The sequence below is a fragment of the Streptopelia decaocto genome, assembly GCF_964273445.1.
Source record: "Streptopelia decaocto genome assembly, chromosome: 1".
Taxonomy (NCBI): Eukaryota; Metazoa; Chordata; class Aves; order Columbiformes; family Columbidae; genus Streptopelia; species Streptopelia decaocto.
The window spans coordinates 199891306-199915662 of NC_138663.1; the positions used below are offsets into that span (position 1 = coordinate 199891306).

Genomic DNA, 24357 nt, shown 5'->3' on the forward strand with positions numbered 1-24357 from the left:
CTCGCTCTTTGTTCACCTATGTGCTGGAAATCATTTGGCTTTAAAGACCATGCGCTAGAATGAAGAAGTACTGTGGAGGAAAAACATCTACTCCGATGTCTGAAAAATGTCCCCTTTCCTAAAAGGAAATAATAGTGACTTTACAGCAGAGCCCAGAATACAGCTGTAAAGTCATGGAACCCTCCGCTATTTATGTCTACATAGCAGTGTTAATGAGAGCATTTGCCAACATCCTCAGAGACAAACAGCGATAGAGTCTGGAACATATCACTGTTGCTCTTGTTTCTCCTGTTTCCACTTTGATCTAGATCATAGGAAGCCATGTAAACGATGCCTTATCTACAGAAAGGGCACCCTCTACCCATCACACACGGTGATAGAGGAACAAACCTACAGGACTTGACGTTGTAGGACAAAGTTTACTCCCATCTCTGTGGCTTTAGAGTCTCGCTTATGGTTTACATGGGGTGTGCCAGGATGCAACTTAAAGCACCTTTATTTCTGGGGAGGGAAGCAGAGCATGGCCCCCCCCAGGCATTCTGCAGCTCTTCTGTCCGCCAGTGCCTCTACTCATCAGGGGAAAGGGAGCGGAACACCAAGGGGCACGTGTGAACTGCTGGGATCGGTCATTTCATCCTGCTTGGGTAAGAATAATTAGTGAGTTTGAAGCGTCTGTGCAGGATGATAGTGGCATATTTAAGGTATTGCAGTTTTCTGTTAACTAATGGAAGCAACTGTATATCAGCCAAAGAAGCCTTTCTGCCGCGTTGCAACTACTTTTGGTACACTAAACAGCTTCACCAGGTTCTGAGCCCCACATTTAGGTCTTATTCCTCATAGCACACTTCAAGAATTAGTGTCATCTTACTGAACTTGGGTCCAAATTGAATTTGAATACAAAATTTTACTCTAGAACCAGAGATAAGAAACACACTTAGTGAAACCATGACTTCCAAACAGGCAAGTACAAATTGTAGAAGTCAGGCTTCCAGCGAAGGAAGCGACATACGTGCAGGGCTCTTTGGTTGGGGCTGCTGCTCATCTCCGTGCTCAGGCTGAGGGCCCTGCCTGCTCTGGGGACCCGCGTTGCTCTTTTGTGGTAGGATCCCATCCTCTGGTCGCCTGTTGGTGCACCCCTCGGCTTGCTGCTTCACTCAGCCGCTCTTCCACCACAGAGAAGTATGTTCTGAGTGGGTACAAGAGTGGACCAATTTACACATAAGCAGCTGCCTTTCTAAAGCCACATTCCTTCCGAGGCAGGAAGAGTAATTTCCCCTGCAGTCTCCCTTTCCACCTGCTCTGCTGCAAACAGCGTCTCTGTCTGTACAGAGAAACCCACAGCCACCTTCTGACAGGATAAGCAACAGGCTCTACAGCATCACTACTTGTTATAGGGTGGCCTGAGATGTTATGGTCCAATAGAGCAAAGAATCCACACAAAACACCTGCTGAAGGACTTGGATTTGCTTTAAGGTTGAAGGGCAGAGCTGCTCTTACGTACAATCACTATATAAGATGGTTCATAGCATTTTTCTCTATTAGCAAATTGAGTATGTGTGTATATTTTGTTTCTTGATGAAGGCTGTTTGGTTTCCTTAACACTAATAAAAATGGACAAATGGTTAAAGTTCTGTGCTCTTCTTTTCTACTATATGGTTCTCCAAAGGATGTGCAGGATATAAAAATAGTACTGAAGATTTAGTATGTCAAATCCAAATCTCATTCTTCTGCAGATGGTCTTATAAGGTGCTAATGTTCAAACTCCGAAATTTAGAATGACAGAAAAACTAACTTAATCTTTGCACAAGTTTCTGTTATCCTATACAGACCAGTGGCAATACAGATACAGTGCTTGGCTGCTCAATATTACAAAAATACAATTAAAAAAATAATCAATTTCTGCACTTTACAGTGCATTAGCACAGTAACGTCTGTGTAAAAGGAGGATTCACATTTTTGAATGTAACTCATGTTAAGCCCAAATTTCTAGGCTGAAACCTCACATCCCTTCTGCCTGTGCTGACCCTGCAGTCGGGGGCAGCTCTGCCCCCCACCTCACCTGCTGGCCCCTCATCATCACCCAGACCAGGGAGCTGTCACCACAAAAAGCGCCCTGCATGGGGCACAGCGCTGCTGCAAACACCACCTTAGTTTAGAGCAAGTGCAGCTTCCCTACAATTCATTCAACAGGCAAGCTGGCTTTATTATTTTTCAACTATAAACAGATAATGTGGGTCCTTCTATACATTCTGTTAATAGGAAATTCTTTACATTATTAACATAATAAATAACATTTACTCAGCTGTGCAAGTCAAGAGTGCAAAATGAACTGCACCACTACCAAAGTAGATAGCTCATCAAAGCACGTATTTCAAGTTAAAAGCAAGATGCCAGGACTGAAAGGCATGATTGAGGCACTTGCAGTTTAAAACACCTCTGGTTTCTCTCACTCCTTCACCACCCAAAGCTGTGGACTAGGACACATATTATCCCTTATCCTATAGCTTTTTCATAAAGTAGGATTCCTGTAGAAAAATGTCACTCTTCCAACTTGTAAATAATTCAATCAATAACTAAGCAAAGTAACTTGGAAAAGTTATTTTGCTCCTTTTTTGAGTACTCGACTGTTGCCAGTAATGCTGACTAATGCAATGTAGCAGATAGGAAAAGCTTTTTGAGCTCCATAGGAGGGTTTACCTCTTCTCCCTTCAACACCGAGTAACTGCAACTGCACACAGAGCAGAGCTGACAAAAGCCCTTCAGACTCAGGGTCGCAGCATCATTTTCAACGAGGCGCATCTTGAGAAGCCTCCACACAGTTAACCAGTGCGGAACGGCGCTGGCACATCCGCACACCAACCCACAGAAACACGGTGCTTGGGCTGCTGAAAGAAAAGAGGGACTGCTGGAGCCATAACATGAACTGGTGGAGACCTATGGTTAGATTTGGTGTCTGGATACCTTAGAAATGGAATGTGTTTTAAGCCAGACCATAATATACATACAATCAAACGCAATGATGGAGAATTCAGGGCCCATATTTCAAAAAGTGCACTTGGCATACAGTAGTCTCACACAGCAAGACCAGCAGCTGCTTTATATCCAGATGTGAGAAGTCTGAGCGGGACAGTGTCAAGCACATCTCCTGCAGCACAGTCAGTAGTCCCAGCTGATATCGTCTTTCTGCAGTGAAGTCTGTATGGTCTGCATGTCTCGCAACAACTGAAGGTTCTTCCGACTCTTCTCTCCAGGTCTCACTTTGATGGGACCAGCGTTCTTTCCCTTTGTGGTTACTGTAGTTGTTACTCTAACTTCATTAACAGGGAACCTGCTGTCTTTTATTTGTTTAGCAGAAGTCTTTCTGGACTTGCATTCTCTCTTTAGCCTCTCTAGCTGAAAGAGAAAGCCAAAGAAAAACATTAAACTGAAACAAGGTCACTGCTTATGTTGGACAATGCTTCCAGACAGCTGAATTATCCCCCCACTCGCCTCACCCAGCTAAGCAAATGGATGCCCCCAAGTCACCCTGAAAAATAAATACTTTGTTCTTCTTACAGAGCATTTATATTTGCATTTTCAGAACTGCGTTCAGCTTATAGGCTGAACTAGGTTATTTCTTTAAAAACTGACAAGTTGATTATGGGGAATGTCTCCATCACAAACATAATAGAAAAAGTTATATATGATATGAAGTTGTTTTGTCACTGTTACAATCCACTGATTAAAATAAAAACAAATTTTTTCTACACACATACTAGTGATTTTAATAGGTGGTCACTCTCAGAGATGTAGCTTTACAAAGAACAGCGAAACTCCGAGGAGGTGCAGAGCTGGTACCCACACACAGCACTACAAATCACAGCTGTACAACTCGGAACTTGGCAACAAAGACTGAGCTGGAGTGGGGAGTGGGACAGAGTCTTTGGGTGCAGACACATTTGTGCTCTCAAACTCCAAAACAGGGGCTTTTACAGTTTCCCTCTCTCCAGGGCTGGCACTCCCTCCTCCCTGTTACAGCATGCAGCAATTTCCCTAGAACTGCTGTCGACAGCCAGCGGCCTGCAGTATCTGCAGAACCCTTACTACGGGGAGCTCCTGCACATCTGTTTCTCTGCAACAGTTCCTCTGACGTTCGTAAGAGATCAAAGGTGAGTAATGCTTCTGTCTGAGAACATGTAACGTGCCCATTCTGGATGTCAGCAGCAGTGCTCTCAGTACGTATTTTGTGTGTAAGTCACGTCAGATGAGGGTGAATCTCAGTTCATATGAACCGAACCAGATTAAACACGTGGGGTTAAACTCTTTAGAAGAATTTTAGTTAAAATGAATGATGATTAGCGAAAACAGCGAATAAATAGGTTTTATAGCTTTGAATGAACAGGCTACACTAATGCAAAACACTTTGAAAGTTGTTTTAAACTGAAACATACCAGGTTGCGTAAAATGCAAATCGAAACAAACAGGCCATCTACTCGAAGCAAAGGAGAACTGCTACAAGATTCAGCTCAACCATGGAAGCCCTGAGAATCGAGGTCTCTCTCTGAACACAGGTCAGGATACTGTAAGCTCAGTGTGAGGAACAGCATTGCACAAGGGCTTTCCCACTTGACCTGGGCAGCCGGTTGTCACCAGGGACCTCCCGCAAAGCGGATGCTTTGGTTCAGCACAGCTGTCTGACACAGGCCAGGAGGGAGCGTGACTGATCAGGACACGGGTATCTCTGAGCACATCGGACATCCCACCAGGAACCTCTCCCGGGCAGAGCCCTGGGGGCCCAGGCAGCTCTGCCTTTCAGCCCCACAGGCTCTTTCTCATCCTGTGCCTTGCCCAAGCAGCTCATGCTGTGTCTACAGAATTAACAGCCGTGGGATTTGCTATTGTACAGTGGACGATCCTTTCCCTGTTTTGGGGATGAGTTCAAGAGGCAAAGCAAACACAGATGTGCAAGCTCTGCCCAGGACAGAATGAACAGTGGGCACAAGGGCGACATGGTAAGACAGAAAGGATATTCCTGCAGAAATACTGGCAGAGAAAGATGGAGGCACACAGACTAACCTGGGGACATGCAAGCTAAAGCTAAGCACTGCTGCTCTGCAGGAGTCATTTCTGCTTTATTCCATTGCTGCTAGATAAGGATACAGTGCAAAAACAAACAAACAACCCCCACTTAAGACAGCAATTCTACAGAAGCATGAACATAATCAAAAGTACCTCACCTGCACGCGATGCCTCTGGACTTTGCTGATCTGGTCTGCCTTGGCTTCCATCTTTTCCACCAGTGCCTCAAGCTCCCTCTCCAGATCTTCCCTCACTGCCACAGTCGGGGCTTCCTGGACCAGCTTTGAGAGCTGCTGGTGATCACTGGCACGGAATTCAGACAGAACAAAGCACACATCAGGCTCCCTTGGCTTCTAGTGCTTGTACCCCCAGTTCATAAACAACACTTCTGGGAAACCATAGCATCAGCAGCCAGACATGTTCAACACGCCATCATGAACCAGCAAGAACTGTTTTGCTGGTTAGCAGCACTATTAGAGCAGCACATCCTGGTGGCAGACTGCTGCAGCATTAAGTCTTGATAACGTAAGGAGCTTCACACATTCAAAATGACCAAATAACCCCCCCCTGAGGGCACAATCCCAGCACTCATCCCGTTACTGTTTTGTGTATCTCTATCTACCGCAGTTGTGCAGCGGGATAACAATTCATGTTCTATTAAGCAGGACAAGCAAAATGACTCGGAAAGCCATCCTTCAACAGAATATTTGTCCATTGCACCAGGGGCTGCCACTACACTTCTCCCCAACCTCACAAATTTGATACTGCTGCATATAAAAACTGGTATGCAGTTTAAACTGTTTATCAGAATTTATTTTTAACTGCAAAAATAAATGACAACCTTCGCAGCCAGCAGAACAGAGAGATTATACACCAGAGACTTCCCAAAACTAAGTCTTTTCTCAGGAAAAACCTTCCAACTTTAAAGCAAAGGCTAAAAAATATATAGCATCTACATTGATAATCTGCAATAGAGAATATGCCCAACTCACAAACTCATCTGCCCAAATTCATCTTGTAAAGTCAGCAGCACTTCCGAGAGCTCTTCCTGGGATGAGGAGTATTCCTTCGGCAGAGAGGACCTTCTGCTTTTGCTGGCAGGATGACCAGTACTGACGGATTTTGCTAGTGGAGTATCATTGACCACACGACTGTTACACAAAGCTTTCGTGTGTTGTTTCATCAGGTGTAGGACGTGCTGCACGTTGGCGCCTACTGAATGACTGGGACTGGTAGACTGGAAAGAAAACAGAAAGAGACTTCTGAGTGGCATTGTCAGTGACCTACTTGATAACAATGGGGAACATTTAAAAAAAATAACATTTTTGATTTGAGGCCAAGAATGTATATTCTGTTTGCCTGAATATACACTAAGAAGAACAGCTCACTAGCGGCACAGAGAAGACCATTTATGGAAGCACCACTTCAGCAAGTTATCAATATTCAACAAGCCTTTTGAAGACAAACGGGAAGAGTCAAAGACAAAGAAAAGCTCCGACCGCTGGGCGTCAGGAGCGCACAAAGCCAAAGCCACTTCAGGAGCTGCAGCTATCGAGCAATAATGAGTCTTTGGAGGCAGCAGCTCACCTTCCCCGCTACAAAGGGAACATCGCCCAGACACAGTCTGTAATGGGGCTGCGCGGCAGGATGGCTTGTGAGGCCGCATTTCTGGAAGGAAAACAGAGAGAAATGTTTCTCAAAGATGACACTACAGCAAACCCATTTTCCCATTGCTTTGTAATAAAACAGGCAACCTATCTCCATGACTGCATGCACACACCCTTATTTAACTGCTCAGTAATTGTCCTTCTCTTCCCCCCATGTTACCTTCTCTGGCTGTTTAGTTTTCTTCCTGGGTTTTCTTGCCTTTGGAGAAAGCAGTGGTGACGCTGCTTGAATCAGCAGTCTGTTGGTTTCCAGGCCTGTCTGAAGCTTTAGTTGAGGGAACAAAGGGAATTATTGGAATTATATTTACAGGACTAATCAGAGACAGAATAAGCTGACAATTGCAAAACAACAGTTTTTAAAATACAGGCTCTCTGTAAGCAAGGGCTGCAAGTTTTTAGGATGTTTCTGCAGTTCAAGGTCAATTTAAACGTTAAATAAGAATACTCTTGTGATAGCACTACTCATCACTAATCCTATTAAGTCAGAGAATTAGTCTTACTGCATTACTGCGACACAGACAAGTGCCAAAACATCAGCTGGGCTTTATGCTTGACAAAATATTAGGGAAGTCAAGCCACCCAACCCTGTTTAATTGATCCTGTAGCACAGAGTTAACAGACAACTATTCCTTCTGATCGATTAAATTTGACAGTAAAAACCAAACCAAAACAACAAAAAAACCCCAAACACAACAACAAACCCCCACTTCTTGGAAGAGTTAAGGTTAGCATTCTCACTATCAACAGCGAGCTCAATCCGCTTCCTTCTAAGAGGAAGCTAAGGCTTGGCTTTAGAAATCACCTCTTAACCAATCTCAACTAGAAGCACTCACAGAACAGTTATTAATGATTAATTCAAGACACTCTGCCCCTCCAAACTCAGGTAAAGATTAATACTAGAGCCTAATACGTTACTAAATAACTTATTCAGCATACAGTGCATGTGTCATGCACGCAACACTCCAAGGTTAGGAGGAGACCGGTGTTTTCATGGGCTTATAACCAGTAGTATATCACCTCTTTGTTTACCTCCATCTACAATATTTCTAGTTGCAATTAGGGAGCACCCTTGCTGACCTTTATCTATTTAAAGCAAAGATCCTCATACATCCTCAACTATGAATTAGTTTGAATTTCTACTCTTTCCCAACTAGCTTCTTTTATTGAAGAAATCAAGCTTTAGTGCATAGGTGCTGGTAGGAAAAGGTTCCCAAAAAGCTCTGAGAACTCCAGAAAATTTGGCAACTCAGACAGGAGAGGTTAAAAAAAAAAAAAAAAAAGCAAAGAACCACACCACTAAAACAAGGTCTTCATTATTCTGTATATGGGATGCACTTTCAGCAAGTTAGGCTGAAAAGCTGATGGAAAGGAAGAGTTAATTACAGCACACACCAGTACAAAAGAAATTTCCTGTTGGTTACCTCAGCTGCTTTTTCCTGAACAAGCTTCCTCGCGTGTTCTTCCTCCTGAAGCTTCTGTTCCAGCTCTTTCATCTTTTTCTAGTCAAAGTTGAAAAAACATAATAGCATTATTAGTGAAACAATTTTTTTTCCATGTAGCAATACTAAGAGCTTGAGCATAAGTCTATCAGTTCAACTTACGACCTCAAGCTAAGAGAAGACTTCAGCATTAGAATGATTGCTGATGGTTTGTCTGCGTAGGCATAAATACAGCAGTCAAGTGCTTATATTTAAAACTTAATTGACTTTTTATTTTTACTTCTGCAATTGGTTAAGTCGCAGCCTACAGGCAGAGCGATCCATAAGCCTGTATTCGGTTTAAAAATAAACCCAGAATGTAGTTTCGTGTACATTGTCATTAAAGATTTTGTGCTACAAAAGGGCCAACAAAGGTATATCATATATCGTTGTAAGCTGAGAGAAGATTTATTTAGAGCACTAAATGTATTTTTGCTAGTATCTGTAACTTAAATGCTTGGAAATGAGGAATTTTTGAACATCTAACCACCTTCTTAATAAAGAAGAGGGAGAAAAGTTTATAGGATGCCTCTGAAATATCTTTAAGCAATTCCATATTTTTACGGTTAAAACCACATAAGAACTCTTTCAAAAGTCCTTTTAAAGGGAAGAGTCAAGGGAAAGGCACATAGTTCTTTGTAAACTCTCCAACAAGATGAAAACCTTGTTTAAGCAGGATAACACTTACTTAAACTCCCAATGTGAAAGTTTTCAAATAACTTTCTGATTTTAGACAGGAGAGTGAAAAAAACAATTCAGAGCTCCAGGACACAAACCAACTTCCCTCCTCTTCCCCCATAGACTGAGAATTCACAAACCCACTAATCAAACTTAAGGCAGAAAAGCACAAAACTCGAAGTAACAACTATATTTGTGCACTTCTGTTTGTTTATGAACCCACTACTCTGAAGTACTAAACATTTCCATTCTGCTTCACTTCAGCATTAACTGCTTAATGTAACCAGCTGTTATACAAAGGTGTTAAAAGGCAAAACCCTGGATAAACACTGAGTACAAAGGCACTATATAATAGGAGCCAACTTTTGCTATTGAATAAAGGAACCCTTTCGTTTTTCACCTTATTCATTCAAATCAAACACATTCCAGGTAACTTAAAATCAGCATCTGCACTTTACAGCATGTGACACAACTCTTGATTTCCATGTGGTAAGTCTCACAAAGATCTCTGTTTGACCTTTTTAAGTATGACAAAAATTTTAATATGAAAATACTGCAACAAATCTTCTGCTTGAACTGAAGACAACATGAAGCTGGGCCAACGCTTTCACACTGAACTGAATGAGTATTCCCTCGGCCAGCTGTTCAGCTGCAGTGCGCAGCTCAAACTGCACAGCAACACTCTCTTACTGCATCATCAGTGACAGACCCTGCTAGAAATTATCTACACAAGTTACATTCCCAAAATAAATTGTTTCCTTGCTTACAGAATAAAGTATTACTCAGATTACTGGTCCATTACTGGGAGCAAGAGCCCAGAGGGCCACCTAACAGCAAAGGCAAACACTCTGCAGCCACGCTGCCCGTCACCAAGTACAACACGGCACGGAAAGGGCACTGCAGGTCAGCACCGAGCTGCTTAAAACACTCTGCTCAGTCGCCAGTAGCCACTGCAAAAAAATGTAACTGAAAAAACAGAAATATTTTATTGTCTATTTTTGCCTGTTTTCTAAAGGAAATTAAGTTTCGTGCAATCACCTCACTCACAGAATCATAGAACAGTTTGGGCTGGAAGGGACATTCAAAGCTCATCTAGTCCAACCCCCTGCCATGAGCAGGGACACATTCACCCAGATCAGGCTGCTCAGCGTCCCATCCAGCCTGGCCTTGAATGTCTCCAGGAATAGGGCATCTACCACCTCCCTGGGCAACCCAGACCAGGGTTTCACCACCCTCACTGTAAAAAATTTCTTCCTGATGTCTAACCTGAATCTCTCCTCCTTTAGTTTAAAATTATTGTCTTGTCTTATCACAACATGCCCTGCTAAAAGTCTGTCCCCATATTTCTTACAGGCCCCTTTTAAGTACTAAAAGGTCACAATGAGGTCTCCCTGCAGCCTTCTCTTCTCCAGGCTGAACAACCCCAGCTCTCTCAGCCTGTCCTCCCAGCAGAGCTGTTCCAGCCTCTGATCATTTCTGTGGCTCCTCTGGCCCCTCTCCAACAGGTCCATGTCTTTCCTGCACTGAGGGCTCCAGAGCTGGACACAGGACTCCAGGTGGGGTCTCACCAGAGCGGAGCAGAGGGGCAGAATCACCTCCCTCCACCTGCTGGCCACGCTCCTTCTGATGCAGCCCAAGATACAATTTGTCTTCTGGGCTGCAAGTGCACATTGCCAGCTCATGTCCAATCTTTCATCCACCAGTACCACCAAGTCCTTCTCAGCAGGGCTGCTCTCAATCCCTTCATGCCCCAGCCTGTATTGATACCAGGGGTTGCCCTGACCCAGGTGCAGGACCTTGCACTTGGCCTTGTTGAATGTCATGAGATTCATATGGCCACATTTCTCCAGCTTGTCCAGGTCCCTCTGGATGGCATCCTGCCCCTCAAACAACTTTAACCAAAGCAGACAGAAAGGTATGACACCTCAAAGATACAGAGCACCGACATTTCATAAAAACTGGCTGCTGAGTTAAGCATCCAAATTAGTTCCACCAGAGAGGAAATGTCTGCAGTGTGAAGACAGCTCTTATCTCTGTGCTTCACTACCTTGCAAATTACCACCTGCTGAGCAGCTGGGCAGTCAGGATATCCCCAGCTGGAGCAGGGCAAGTGTTGCTTCTCACCACCTGGCAATTAGAGGATGGAGGAAAAACCAGAGAGGTAGGTCATGTACAGCCACAACTGAATGCAAGGATTTGTTACTTTTGCTGTTCATGGAATGATGGGGTTTTAGTAATTCTTATTCTTAACATTAAGATCAATTACTACCAACTACAGTTATTCAAACATATCATCTACACACACATTCAAATTCTAGGCCCAACTCACCCAACTGTGCTTTTAGGGAATAACCCCATCCTTTTACTCCATCCTCAGACACAGACTCGTTCAGACTCTCAGTCAGCTGTCCAGAGACTGAACTGCGGGAGTACAGTTGTCACAAACATACACCAGAAAACACTTTTGAGGCAAGTACTCTAGTTATGAGTCCCTCACATGAATAAGAGTATCGGCATTTCCTTTTCACAGGCAATATTAACATTGGCAAGTTGCCCATGGATGTTCATGTAGAAACACAGCCTGCAAGCAGAGGCAGATGGCCCTGTTGATCAAAAAATGTCTCATGACAGCAAAATGATCACAAGGAAGAAGACCTTTTGTTGAGAGTTAAATCCAGATTTCCCCCAGTTCCTAGAATTGATTCAAAATTGTGTGAGTTTAACACCCAGTTCCCCCAAAACAGATGTAGCTGTGACAGCTACTAATTCCTAAGGATATCAAAGAATAATAGAAATCTAGTTGGACTCAGGAAAAAAAATAGAACAAAACCAAAAAAACCAACCACAACAAAAAAGAAATGTTATGCTGAAATTACAGCCAGGCACAAAAAGACAAACAACCCAGCCCCACCAAACTCCAGCTGTTAGCAGTGAAAAACTTGGTAAAAGCCCTTGAGAAAGGAACTCATGTTACTGAGCCAGTTATTTCAACCCTGGAGGGGAACCACGGAGGAACCTGCTGCTACTTTCAGTGAACAAGGCCCAGGAGACACTTGTCTCGCTTTGAAAGCTCAGCCCAGGTAAACAACTCAGGCACTTTTATTCCACAAATGCCACTTCCCAAATGAGGTGTCAAGATCTGAAACAGCTTGTCCCAGCTGCCTTGGGTCAGGGACACCCAAGAACAGCTGTAGTGTCTAAAGGTCTGCCAGCACACCAACTAGCTAAAGATTTACCATCAAACACCTCCTTATGTACTCCTGGGAAAATACCACCTACTTCAGTACCTGGCAAGGGCTGGTGTGCAGGGTGCCCACCCTACAGTTTTGATAGGGCCCAGAGGTGCCCTCAATACCACCATCTGATAATGTACTGTCCGCCCCTTTGAGACAGAGGCAATTTGCAGGTGGAAGCCTCTCCCTGGTGAGTGTTCTGTACTTCCATGCTTGGGAGTCTCTCTACAACAGCAGAAAGAGGTAGAATGTGGACCAGACTTCAGAAGCCAACACCACAGATAGTACACAGAAAGAATGACCAAAGACAGTCATGTTGGACTTGTAAAAGCTACTGAATCAAGAGGAATCCTAAATATGCAGACTGGTTCAAACCCACTGGCAGCCGGGCAGTGCTAGAGGCCCAGCAATGCTGGGCTCCAAAATTCTGCACACAATGTAACTTGTAACAATTGTGTTTCTTAAGGAGGAGGGCATGTGGCTACAAGAAAAAACAAACATATCAAACCCACACAAGTCAAATCTGGGTCATAACAGAATATAACTGCATTCAGTAGCATGCAAGGAAACTCAGAGGTTGGGAGCTTAGGAACACACACAATCCTACATGCCTGAAGGAGGCTGAGGGGAGACCTTATCACTGTCTACAACTACCTGAAAGGAGGTTGTAGCATGGAGGGGGTTGGTCTCTTCTCCCAAGTAACAAGTGATAGGACAAGAGGAAATGGCCTCAAGTAACACCGGGGGAGGTTCAGATTGGATATTAGGAAAAAATTCTTCCTGGAAAGGGTTGTCAGGTATTGGAACAGGCTGCCCAGGGCAGTGGTGGAGTCAGCATCCCTGGAGGTGTTTAAAAGGCGTTTAGACGAGGTTCTTAGGGACACAGTTTAATGGTGGATTTGGCAGTGCCAGGTTTACATTTGGACTCTGATCTTAAGGGTCTTTTCCAACCTAAACCATTCTATTATTCTATGCCTATGCATCAACTAACCACAAAAGAGGAACAATAACTGATACCATTAAGGCTACACAAAGTGTAGTGACCAAAAGCCTACCTGGCCATGCAGACTTTCAACAATAACTGCAAGTTTTTACAAGACCTCAGCTTCAAAAAGGTGTTTAGTTGCTGTCTTTCTCTACAGAATAAGACTTAGCTCAGCTCTGTCATTGATGTAGAGCTATAAAGTGCTGATTACAAGAAAAAAGATAAATCTGATATCGTATCTGGTACAAAAGACAGACCTCTGCTACGGACTGCATTGTAGTAAGTCTGCTGTACTCTTTTTCCAGCATATCCAGCTTTTCCAATTTGGACTGAACATGTGATTGATCAAGAAGACGATCTCTCTCCAACGAACCCTTGAAGGAAAAAGTAAAAAGCAAAACAATTATAAGCACAATAAACCAAGACCATCTGTAGTAAGCCTTGTGTCTGCAGCACAAAGGAGCCCCATAAACACTCCAAAGGAACTACTGCTGCTTCTGTGCAATTTTCGATGGTGCTACAATTAGGGAGCAAGTGCACCACCCATCGCTGTTGGGAACCTCACACACTACCAGATTCAGATAAGAGGGAATTCTGCAGAGTCTTTCCTCCCTCCAAACCGGATGCAGTAAAAAACCTCATTACTCCACTATTAGAGAGAGCTTTCTTATTTTTTTTTTTTTATTCAGAAGAAGAGCATAAACACAAAAGGGAGGTTGTTTTCTTTTCCAGTGGCACAGGGGTATAACACTGAAGCACAAGGATAAGCTACTGTAGTAAGTCAACCATGCAGAAAAACAATTTATTAACATCAGAGCCTGATATTGTCTTATAGACAGACGCACAACAGAAAATACCAGGGCCCTGATAAGACTGGGAATTTTAAGCAGGGGAATTATCCACCCCAAAGTATATAAAGGCCAGCTGAAATACAAATCCACACTTAAAGATATTAAAATTACAGTAAGTGGGAAAAATCATGACACAGTTCATGATTTTTATAATTCAACCCTGCGATAAACCTTGAGAACACACCTGTTTCTCCAAGAGCTGTGACTTCTCATTTTCTGTGTGCTGGATCATTTTTCTCATGTAGTCCAGCTGCTTCTCCAAAAGGCTGCAGCGAGACTCAGCAGCTGCCAGCTGAGCAGCCAGTTCTGAACAGAGGGCAGAAAAGTGAAATCACGCACTGCTTTGTCCCTGGGATTTTTTTTTTCCTGTTTTCGGGACCATCCCGAAACAAACAAGAATAGGACCATCTAAAGAAACTCGCAGATTAAGCCTAATGAACTTCTGTATGCATGCAAATCCCTGAAACAAAGTAGGCTTTTAAAATTATTTCTTCATAACTTCGTGTGTCACTGCAAAGTAGAAAATGCTGAACAAAGTAAATTAAAACAGTTTTATGCATTAATAAAAATCAAGTTTCATCCATATCAGTGTTCTGTAGTATTTATAAAAGTTTGCAAACAACCTTGATTTTTCTTTGACACTTCAGTCTTGTCGTGTTCTTTGTGTCGCATTTGTTCACTTAGTACTTTTTTATAGTCTGCTGTTTCCCTGCTGAGGTGTTTTACATTCTCCTCCGCCTGAAGCCGTTCCAACTCCAGCCGACGAATTTTTTCCTGGAGATTCTTCAGAGCAGAAAATATTGCTGTAATTGAACAAGTACCTTTTGTTAGATACCATTAAATCACCACTTCAAGATAACACTGAATTTGAAATGTTTCTTATAAAAGCTTGTGATATGAGAAAGTCAGAGTGTTCCTTACCAGCAGCCAAAACTCCTTCCAGGAATTAAGACCTGCTTCCCTTTAAACCATAACTGATTCTAACACTACTCTCAAATCAGTAGATGCCCTTGGTGCACAACTTCATATGACACATCTGGGAAAGATGCATCCATTTCCCAGAACACGGCACATAAGTATTCTGTAGATTAAATGCAAACGATGCATCTTCTGACTCTTTATCAAAAGGAAATGAAAGGTAACATCTAGATAAAGCAGTGGCAGTTCTCTATATTATTATTCCTCTACAAGTGCATGCTAGCACAACAAACACACAAACACAACGTTCCCATGTGCATGGTCACAGAGCAGAAGAAAGGTTACCTCTCAGAAGGGCTATAAAGTGTTTATTTCTCCAAGTGGCAGCTCTTTTTTGATTCTTCTGGTTTGCACTTGTGTTCCCCTCCTCCCCCCGCAAGACATGCATCTCCTTTGTGCTGAACAACTTTCCCTCTTTCTGTTCCATTCTCTGCTTTAATAATTACTCAACAAAGCCTTTATATATTCCTCACCACAAAAAGAAAAGCAGTTGTAATAGAACTTGCATCACCTTGCAATTAGACCATCTGCTGGTAATCTGATGTATTACATCTCTTAGCTGTATTGTTTAATTCTGCGAAGGGAACCACCCTTCCCTCCGTACAGTCCTGCTAAAGTAAACCACAGGAACATCTGTACAGACAGCTCATGTAGCCGACTAATCTAATCTGCAAGGCCCCACTCCTTTGTGCTTAAGCACACTCTAGAGAAGGAACGCACCACTTTCGTTACCGAACACATGAGCACAGAGAAGCTGGGACTGTGTGTTTGTTTGAGCATAATTCTCAGAATGAGTTTCCCAGAGTAAAAACTCATCAAATCTTGAAATGCACAATAGCACATTAGGGTATCACATCAATAAAACTACCTGCTTTAAGGTAACTGTTAAGTAAATGAGAAGAGGGTGACAGCAGTCACAGTTAAGAAGTTATAGATCTTGGCCCTGTTTGCAGGATCAGTCACCAACTGCATCCTCTTCTCTTTACTTAGTTGCTGTTATCAGGATGCAGCTGAAATGGGCATATCTGAGACTATAAACAGCTTTGTACTGTTATCCTGAGAGATAAATTGAAGTCTCTGTATATTTATAATGATGACTAACAAAATAGAGCAATGAATCAATTCAAACGATGAACAGATAAAGGTGAAACCAAACATAATGACAAGTACCAGTCAGTCAGCCTTATTAGAATATTAAACCCGACTATGTATGCTGAGACACACCCACACATAACACAAAGAATTTCAAACCAAAATAAGCAGAACTTTCTATACTCCATTTCAGGATTTTTATATATATATATATATATATATATATATATATATAAATAAAATTAGGGGAAAGGAGGCGCAGTAAGGACCCCCAGGAACAATCAAATCTACTTTCCCATCTGAAGTTAATTCCCATATCCTTAACCTTACCAAAATATACACTCCAGAACACTTTTGCATTTTAAAAACCTATGCAAGAAGATTAAGAAATTGGATCATCTGCCAGTTGAATTTAATTTTCAGTATGTGTTCATATTTAAACATTTTTTTTAAATAAAGACATTCCATCATTTTTAAAAAGGAATATAAGTTACCAGATTGTCTCCTCCACCTGTACCTATTTCAGAGTTGGCAGACTCTCTGCTTGAAAAAAAGCTGTCGAGTGAAAACTCAGAAGTCAAAAATTTGTCAGTAATACAACAAGCAACACAACTACACAAATACACCTGCATCAACAATTCATAAGGATGTCCTTTTCTGCACATCCAATTTTTTTGTTTGTCACAAGGCTCCTTTAGTTTTCTGTCAATGGCACTCTCAAAACTGATGGCATTGAGCATATGAGAACATATACCTCCATTTTAAATGGCGCTTGAATAATTCAGATTTCATCTACCATGTCATTAACATAGAAGTTTCTAATACTTCAGACATAAATTATGTTATTGGAACAGGGACTTCAGCCTATCATACTGATTATTTTATTTAGTTTGAGTAATACTAGGATTCATCCTATATCTTTCTCATGTTTCTCCCTAGAAGGAGAAAATAGAGTTTTTCACACTCTTAAGCGTCCAAGCAACCCCAGTCTTAAAGGGAGTATTTCTGCAGTGACCCTGAGCAAACCGCTCACACCAGAGGATCAGCCCTGCTCTCACCTCCCAGCTCCCTGTGCTGCCTCCTCTACATACCCCAAGGCAGCTCCGGAGCAGACATGACCAGACTATTCACTAACATAACAGAATCATTTCAGTTGGAAGAGACCCTCAGGATCATCGAGTCCAACCACAACCTAACCTAACTCTAGCACTAAACCTGTCCCCAAGAACCCCATCTAAACGCCTTTTAAACACCTCCAAGGATGGTGACTCCACCACTTCCCTGGGCAGCCTGTTCCAATGCCTGACAACCCTTTCCAGGAATAATTTTTTCCTAATATCCAATCTGAACCTTCCCTGGTGCAACATGAGGCCATTTCCTCTTGTCCTATCACTTGTTACTTGGGAGAAGAGACCAACACCCTCCATGCTACAACCTCCTTTCAGGTAGTGGTAGACAGTGACAAGGTCTCCCCTCAGCCTCCTTTTCTCCAGGCTGAACAGCCCCAGTCCCCTTAACTGCTCCTCATCAGACTTGTGCTCCAGGCCCCTCACCAGCTTCACCGCCTTCTCTGAACTCTCTCTAGTACCTCAATGTTCTTCTTATGATGAGGGGCCCAAAACTGAACACAGTACTGAAGGTGGGGCCTCAACAGTTCCAAGTACAGTAACTAACCAAGACTGGTTTTGTTCGTGTCACGACAGGCAAGACAAATCTGTTTATCTGGAGAAGAACAGCAGAATCAGAGTGGGAAAGATGGGAGAAGGAATGACCCAGAAACAAGGAAGAACAAATGCGAGTAAACCCTCCCCCACCATGATGTTGTAAGCTCTGAGTTCAGCACTGCACTGAATTCTTTTCTGCATCCTGTAAGTCTCCACTGACACCATAAATATTCTTGCCACACCCTTTGTCCACTGCAAACTTTCCCATTTCAACATGGCCAAACCTCTTCCTTTGCTCCAAACCATTCTGGGGACTAAAGTCTCCTTATTTCAAACTCAGTCAGGAGAGGAAAGTTTGAGGGAGAAGAGGACTGAAGAAGGGACAAAGAAAACCTGTCAGGACAATTTCACAAAGTACTCAGCCAATTTTATAGCTCTCTACTTCTGAAGGGGAGCATCTTTCTCCAGCTGCAACATGACCTTTTTCATTAGGTATTCTTCAGAAAGGTAAGTGCAAAGGACCTACAAAACGAGTGACCTGCACATTACTGGGAAGTGATAAAAGGATAAAATACTGCAACCTTTGTAGATGGGGACATACAGTATTCAAAACAAGATTTGGAAACAGGCAAGAAAACAACTTTGCTGGACTATTACCTCTGCTGTTGCTTTCAGGATATGGAACTACCGGTTTCCCTGGAGAGCGCATCAAGTCTGAATTAATAAATGGCTTGTACTTCGGATATTCTATAAATGAAGTTGCAGAGAGTCCATCTGTGGCTGCTGTAGAATTGAGAGTTTTATGCAGATCATCCTGAAAAGAAAACAAAACAAAGCTGTTTTTCAGCACATTTGTTTCTCTGTTACAATATAAGAAAGTAGAATCCAATTATATGATGTGCAGAAGTATTGTTATAGGAGACTCTAATACCTCAAAAGCTGTATTTATTTTTACATATTTTTTCCATACTAGTTTAACAATTACCACTCTTGTTTTGTATTTATAGTGTCTCTTATTGTGAGAAGGTAACACAGCAGTCAGTTGGAAAACAGCTGCATTCTTAACTCCTGATTATACTTACTGCACATAAGACACCACATTAAGGTGGCCCAGCCTGATAAAGCACATCCAGGACCACAGTTCCATATCCACTCATCCCACATTATCAGCTCGCTGGCTGTAGATGGGGCAGGGGACACACTCTCTCCTCCCCTCCCAACTGCGCAGTCCCAACCCCTCTTTTCCACTGGCTTCAAGTCGTATTTCCCACCCTTCCCTTCCCATCACCCACAGCTCCAGACAGCTCTCAGAAGCAGGGTCACCCACACCACATTTCTCCCCGCAGCCTGTGTCACCCTCCCAGATGCTTGCTGTGTCCTGGGTGCTGCAGTGACCAGAGGGGACCATCTAGCTGAGCTGGGCAGCCTGGATACCATGAAACCATGCGCTTTTTAACAGGATTCTCCTAAGCAAAAAGGGCCAGAGCACCCATATATTGCATTTATGGTTTTGTTTCAAAAACTTTCCAATTGGTGTATATGTATTAAGAAAAAAATGAATGCTTATTTTTAACATGCTAGAGTCATTTCTCTCAACTGTACCCATCACTAAACAATGCAGTAACAGAATCTGAAAGTAACCCAAGAGCTGACAGCAGATCCAATGCTCCTACAGCTTCCCACAGAGTATTTACTTCACCAATTTGACAACTAAGCAACGGCAGTGGTTTTTTAAGCTTTGCAAATACCAATTATTGGGAGCATACCGTGACCTAGATTAAAATACAGAAAGTACTTGTGTATCTCATAGCAAATTAGGTAATAGCCCAAAATGCGTTATGAGGAACAAAAATAATACAGGGGAAAAAAAAGTGTGTAAGTTATTTAAAGTCTATATACAGCTAATTTCCTCTTATAAACAAAGTGATTCACTAAAGACAAGAAAATTAGGACCCGAAGTACCCTGAATGTATTGATCAGTGTTTCTATGCACAGTGTTATGAATGCTTTGCAGTTTGTGTTTACAACATTTTCCTACACAACATAAGTGCTTTTCTTGGAAAAGCTGCAGTTGCACAAGAACTTTTGCCACCACAGAAAGTCAATTACAACACTAATCCCTAATTAAGAATATATTAATAAAAATATTTTGAACAGATTTTTGTCTGCATGCGTATACATACCATTTTATGCTCAGCAACCATACTGGTATAGCTTAGTAGAATATGTAACGTTAAAACCTGATGAAAGCCTGCTAGGTGCTAACGTTAAGACCTAAACCTTAGTCTTGAAAAAAATACCATCAGCGCTATGGGATACTGAATTGCTGAACACAGAATAATTGAGAAGACCAAATAACAGAGTAAAAATGAAATGATCAAACAAAAGTACTTTAGGCAACAGAGCAACACAAACCTCAGCAGCCCAAACAGCAGAAACTATTGATTCAAATATCAACCTCCTATTTTTATCTGATATGGATTCAAATCAAAGGTACCCAATGAATCAGCCAAAAGAAAAGGGGAACGAGTATGAAATCAAAGTCAGGCTACTCCAACCCCACATCAGGTGTAAGTAACACTTATCTAAGCAACTGCAGACGAAGCGAACAAAAAAGCTATGACAGCATGCTCCAATGCTTCAACACCAAGTTACATACAGCAAAACAAACCCAGGCTTTCACCTAATCACATGTCTTCTGAATTTCACCGGGATGTAGGGTACAGGCACAGATTTGAAGAGTGTAACAGTTAGTATAGATATCTGTTTGAAATAAATACTGAAAAATTTGTGCTGAAATATTACCTCTGTACAGGCGATCATTCTTTGCTTCAGTCTAAACAATCACTGGCTACCAGGTATATTTTCCTATTTAAGAAAAATACTGGTTTTAATTGTGTTTCACAAACAGTGACTTCCAAATGCACCTGAGTGAAAAATTGAGAAAGCGTATGAAGCAGCTTCAAGGAATTTCCCATCACAAATCTCCAACTCAAATACCACACCAATTCTTGGCTCTTCACTTTCTCTCAAGTCATTACAAGTCATTGAAGTCTGTTTCTGCTCACAGAAGGTCTCACGGGGAGCATCACACTGTGATGCTCAGGAAAATCTTGAAACGTAAAAAAATACATATGAAAAATCAGGGAAATCTATACATTCATTCTGAATCTCAGCTAGGCCACATTTGCTAACTAAATCTCCTCTTTCTGGGTATTCCCTGTAGCCTTTCCTTCCTTAAGCCACACTAAAGCCTCATTATTGTAAACAAAGCAGCTTAGCGGTCCCACAAGAAGCTGAGCACACCTGCATTGTGCAATGGGAGCAAGCGGAGCACATTCAGCCTTCTGAGGATGTTACCTTCCAAAACTCACTGCTGCTACCATTGCTCATCACCTGCCTACTCAAGCATGCAAATGGGAAGATGAAAACCACACAGCAGCGACAGCCTGACACACCGGCAGCACCCAGTGACCTCCTGAAGCTCCTGAAGACTGAACACAGCAGGGGAAAAAATACACAACCTCATATGGAAAGTTTTCAAACAAGAATCAGCAGCTTGGGGCAGAGGTTCACTTTTCAAACCAAGCAACTTGTGTAGGTAGTAGAAACAACCCACCATAACATTGTTACTTCTGTGTTGCACACCATGGAAAGCCCTCCCCAAGGTTATTGAACTCGGTGGTGTACCAAATGTTTTCAGTAAGGAAAAGGAAAAAAAGCTTTGTTTTTCTCATTAGCATACAGAATTCAGCTAGATTCCTGGGTAGTAAAAATAATGATAATTTATAAACAAACTGTAGAACTAAAGAGGCAGAAAAGTGCAGAAAAGCTCTCAGGCAATAACTGCAGAAAAAAAAGCAATGAAGGCACCAAGTCAATACCTTTGGTACCAGCACTTTGGCACTGGGAAAAGGGACTAAATTAGAGTGGATATGTTGCAAGTTTTTATATGGGTGCTCAGAACAGAAAAAAATAAGAACAGGAAAAAATTTGAAGCTTGGTAATGCTTTCAATGACACTCAGTTGCCCTTATTCTCCATTAAGAGGAAAAAAAAAAAAAAGCTGAAATAAGATAAAATTATCTAGAGACTGGGAAAAAAACAAACAAACAAAAACAGAATAATCAGGTACTGAGTTCACTCAGCATAAAATATCCAAGTAGCCAGTTACTGAAACTTTCAAAACACCCATTTTGGAGGGACAATCTCAATTACCAGCCTGCCCTCGGCCCTCAAGTACCGCATTACTGGGAGGGGGGGAAGAACAGCCCCTATCACCCAGGGACCAACACAAGCGCTGTGTCTGCCTGATACAGACCTGAGTCAGGAGTGCTCCAAATTTAAATAACACCTCTAGCTAAAAGCAGACATTAAAAACTTAACTTAGCCAAGCTATTAAATCAAATCAGGGAAAAAAAAAAAAAATTGTTGGCACAATACAGTATTTTTTGGTAAAGTTTCTGCTGTAGCATGCCAGATGCATTAAAAGCAACTATTTTCAAAGTTCAGAAAGCGTAAAGTTTGCTTTTTTCCTTCAAGTTTTGTTCTACTAACTCAATTAATTAAACAGCCTACGTGCATCTACTTGAGACTAAAACTAGTTTCTTGACATCTTTTTCTATGCATACTAGAAGAAATACCAGTCAGGAAGGGTTTAGGAGTCCTCAAATCTGTCACCCCTCTTGCTGGTGCAGGTGTAAACACAGGACCATGCTGCAGGGGAGGAGACACAGAGCTGGGTGCTCACCAAGCAGCTATTGGGACCCCAAACCACAAATCCTCACAAGACATACGTTGCACATTTATCAGTATTACATAAGTCATGGTCACTTACAAAGAAAAACAAAGCAACCAAGAAAAACCCCATTTGTCTTTGGATAGCTGCAAATGTCAAACTGTCAAATAAGAAACCCAGCTGGAAATCTCTGTTCCAGGCGATGAGACAGCACAGACAGGAGCCTCTGTCTGCCCAGCTCTGCAGAGGCTGTGGTGCCTGTGCCCAACAAGCCACTGGTTCTTCGGTCCATCGCTCACCAGCAGAGACACAAGCCTCATCACTTCTTAGGTGCATGGGAGGAAATTCTTAGGTGGAGGAGAGAATTCCAGTGCCCTGCTAGTTTACACCCTCCACCAACTCCTCTTGTCTGTGAGCAGCACCTTAAACAGTAATAGTGAAATAATGCTGCACAAGATGGCTCACTGAGGGAGACAGCCTTTCCTACAAGAATTGCACACGTTAAACAAATGAGGCCTTCGGTCAAGGTTATTGTGCTTTACAAGAGAGCAACGGCATCCTAAAAAACCATTGTTATTGTGTGAAGGGTATAGCAGGAAACAGTGTTTGACCTTTGCCTGTGAGTAGAGATCTTGACTAAATGTGGTCACTCTTGCTGTAGGTTTCTTTTACTTGTTTGTTAAAACCTCCCTGTGCTGTGCAGGTGATGATTTTGCAGTGCCTTCTCTAGCGATCACCAGCTAATCATAAGAAAAAAAACCCTCTCTTTAAATCTAAGCATCTTAAGTCTCTTAGTACAGAAATTTAATAGTGGTTTCAGTGCTTCAGGGGAGAAATGTTAAGTAGCCTGCTAGCAGAGCTTTCTGGTTTTATTACCTTATGCTTATCTGCTCGGATGAAATGAATAATCTTCTGCCTTGGCTAGATTAGCTCTGCAGAGGCACCATAAGCAACCAGTCAAGCAATTCTGCGTGTTGAACTGTTTTTAACACGCGTGTCCCGCAGCCCCGCTCACGCCCCCCAGGACAGGGACACGCACCAGCCCCGTCCCGAGGCTCGGTAAGAGGTATAAATGGCAGAGTACCTTTCTCTTTTCCGGTCTCTTTTAGAAAATACACGTGTGTATACGAAGGGTTCTCACACAGATGTATACAGACGGCGCTTAAGGACGGCTCCCACCGCCCCCGCGGCTCCCGGCACGGGCAGGCCCCAGCCCCGCGCCGCCCGGCCGCTGCCCCCCTCCCGCGCTGCCCGCCCGTCCCCTCGCACAGCCCCGGTGCAGCGAGGCGCAGGCCCGGCCCGCCTTCCTCGCCCCGGCGCTCACCGTGCGCTGCTGCCCGCGCGCCGCCGCCATGTCCGCCGGGGCCCCGCGCTGGTGCCCCGCGCTGGTGCGTGTTCCTTTAAGGCCCGACAGCCGTGCGGCCGCAGTACCGTTCGAGCCGAGCGAGGCCCGGTTAACTGACACCTCAGCTGACCAATGGAAAGGAAAGAGCAAGAGGTAAGCCCCACCTCGAAGGAGCAGGAGCCCTCGTCATAGCGTCAGGTTTGAGTGACAGGTGAGACACCCAATAAAACAAGAAAAACGGCGCTTCTCAGCCAATCGAAGAGGACAGGCCGACAGAGGAGGCGCAGCCTCCCGTGGCCAATCGCTTGGGCGGGGCGGAGACGTGCGGGAGGAGCGAGCGGCCGCGGGATCCGTGTGCGGTGCACAGCGCCTGCCGCGCACGCGCGGAGAGCGGACGGCGGAAGAGGATGGTCTTTGTCAAAGTGAGCCCCCGCACTTCTACCAATCGTAAAGCAGAAATCGCGCGGATCGGACCAATCAGCACCGCTGCCGTGAGGCCACCCAATCAGCGCCCAGCGCAGAGCAGGGCGCCCCCGGCAGGATTGGCGGCGGCGGGGCCCGCGGGGGCGGCGATTGGGCGGCGAGTTTTGA

General features: G+C 43.3%; 1 protein-coding gene across 4 annotated transcripts; it reads right to left on the reverse strand.

The window, feature by feature from the left end:
- Positions 1-868: 868 nt before the first annotated feature.
- On the reverse strand, positions 869-23875 carry CEP57 (centrosomal protein 57). 4 transcript variants are annotated; one of them, XM_082043634.1, is made up of 11 exons: positions 23746-23875; positions 18342-18498; positions 14574-14753; positions 14135-14256; positions 13357-13473; positions 8147-8224; positions 6886-6990; positions 6646-6726; positions 6051-6295; positions 5217-5361; positions 869-3393 (listed from the first exon to the last, which is right to left on the reverse strand). In XM_082043634.1, exons 1-11 carry the CDS (start codon positions 23773-23775, stop codon positions 3157-3159), a joined length of 1497 nt encoding a protein of 498 aa, XP_081899760.1. In that variant the 5' UTR covers positions 23776-23875; the 3' UTR covers positions 869-3156. The 4 variants fall into 4 exon arrangements, with proteins under 4 accessions (XP_081899760.1, XP_081899762.1, XP_081899761.1 ...); XM_082043636.1 differs by lacking the exon at positions 23746-23875 and adding an exon at positions 23298-23353; XM_082043635.1 differs by lacking the exon at positions 23746-23875 and adding an exon at positions 20490-20522.
- Positions 23876-24357: the final 482 nt, after the last annotated feature.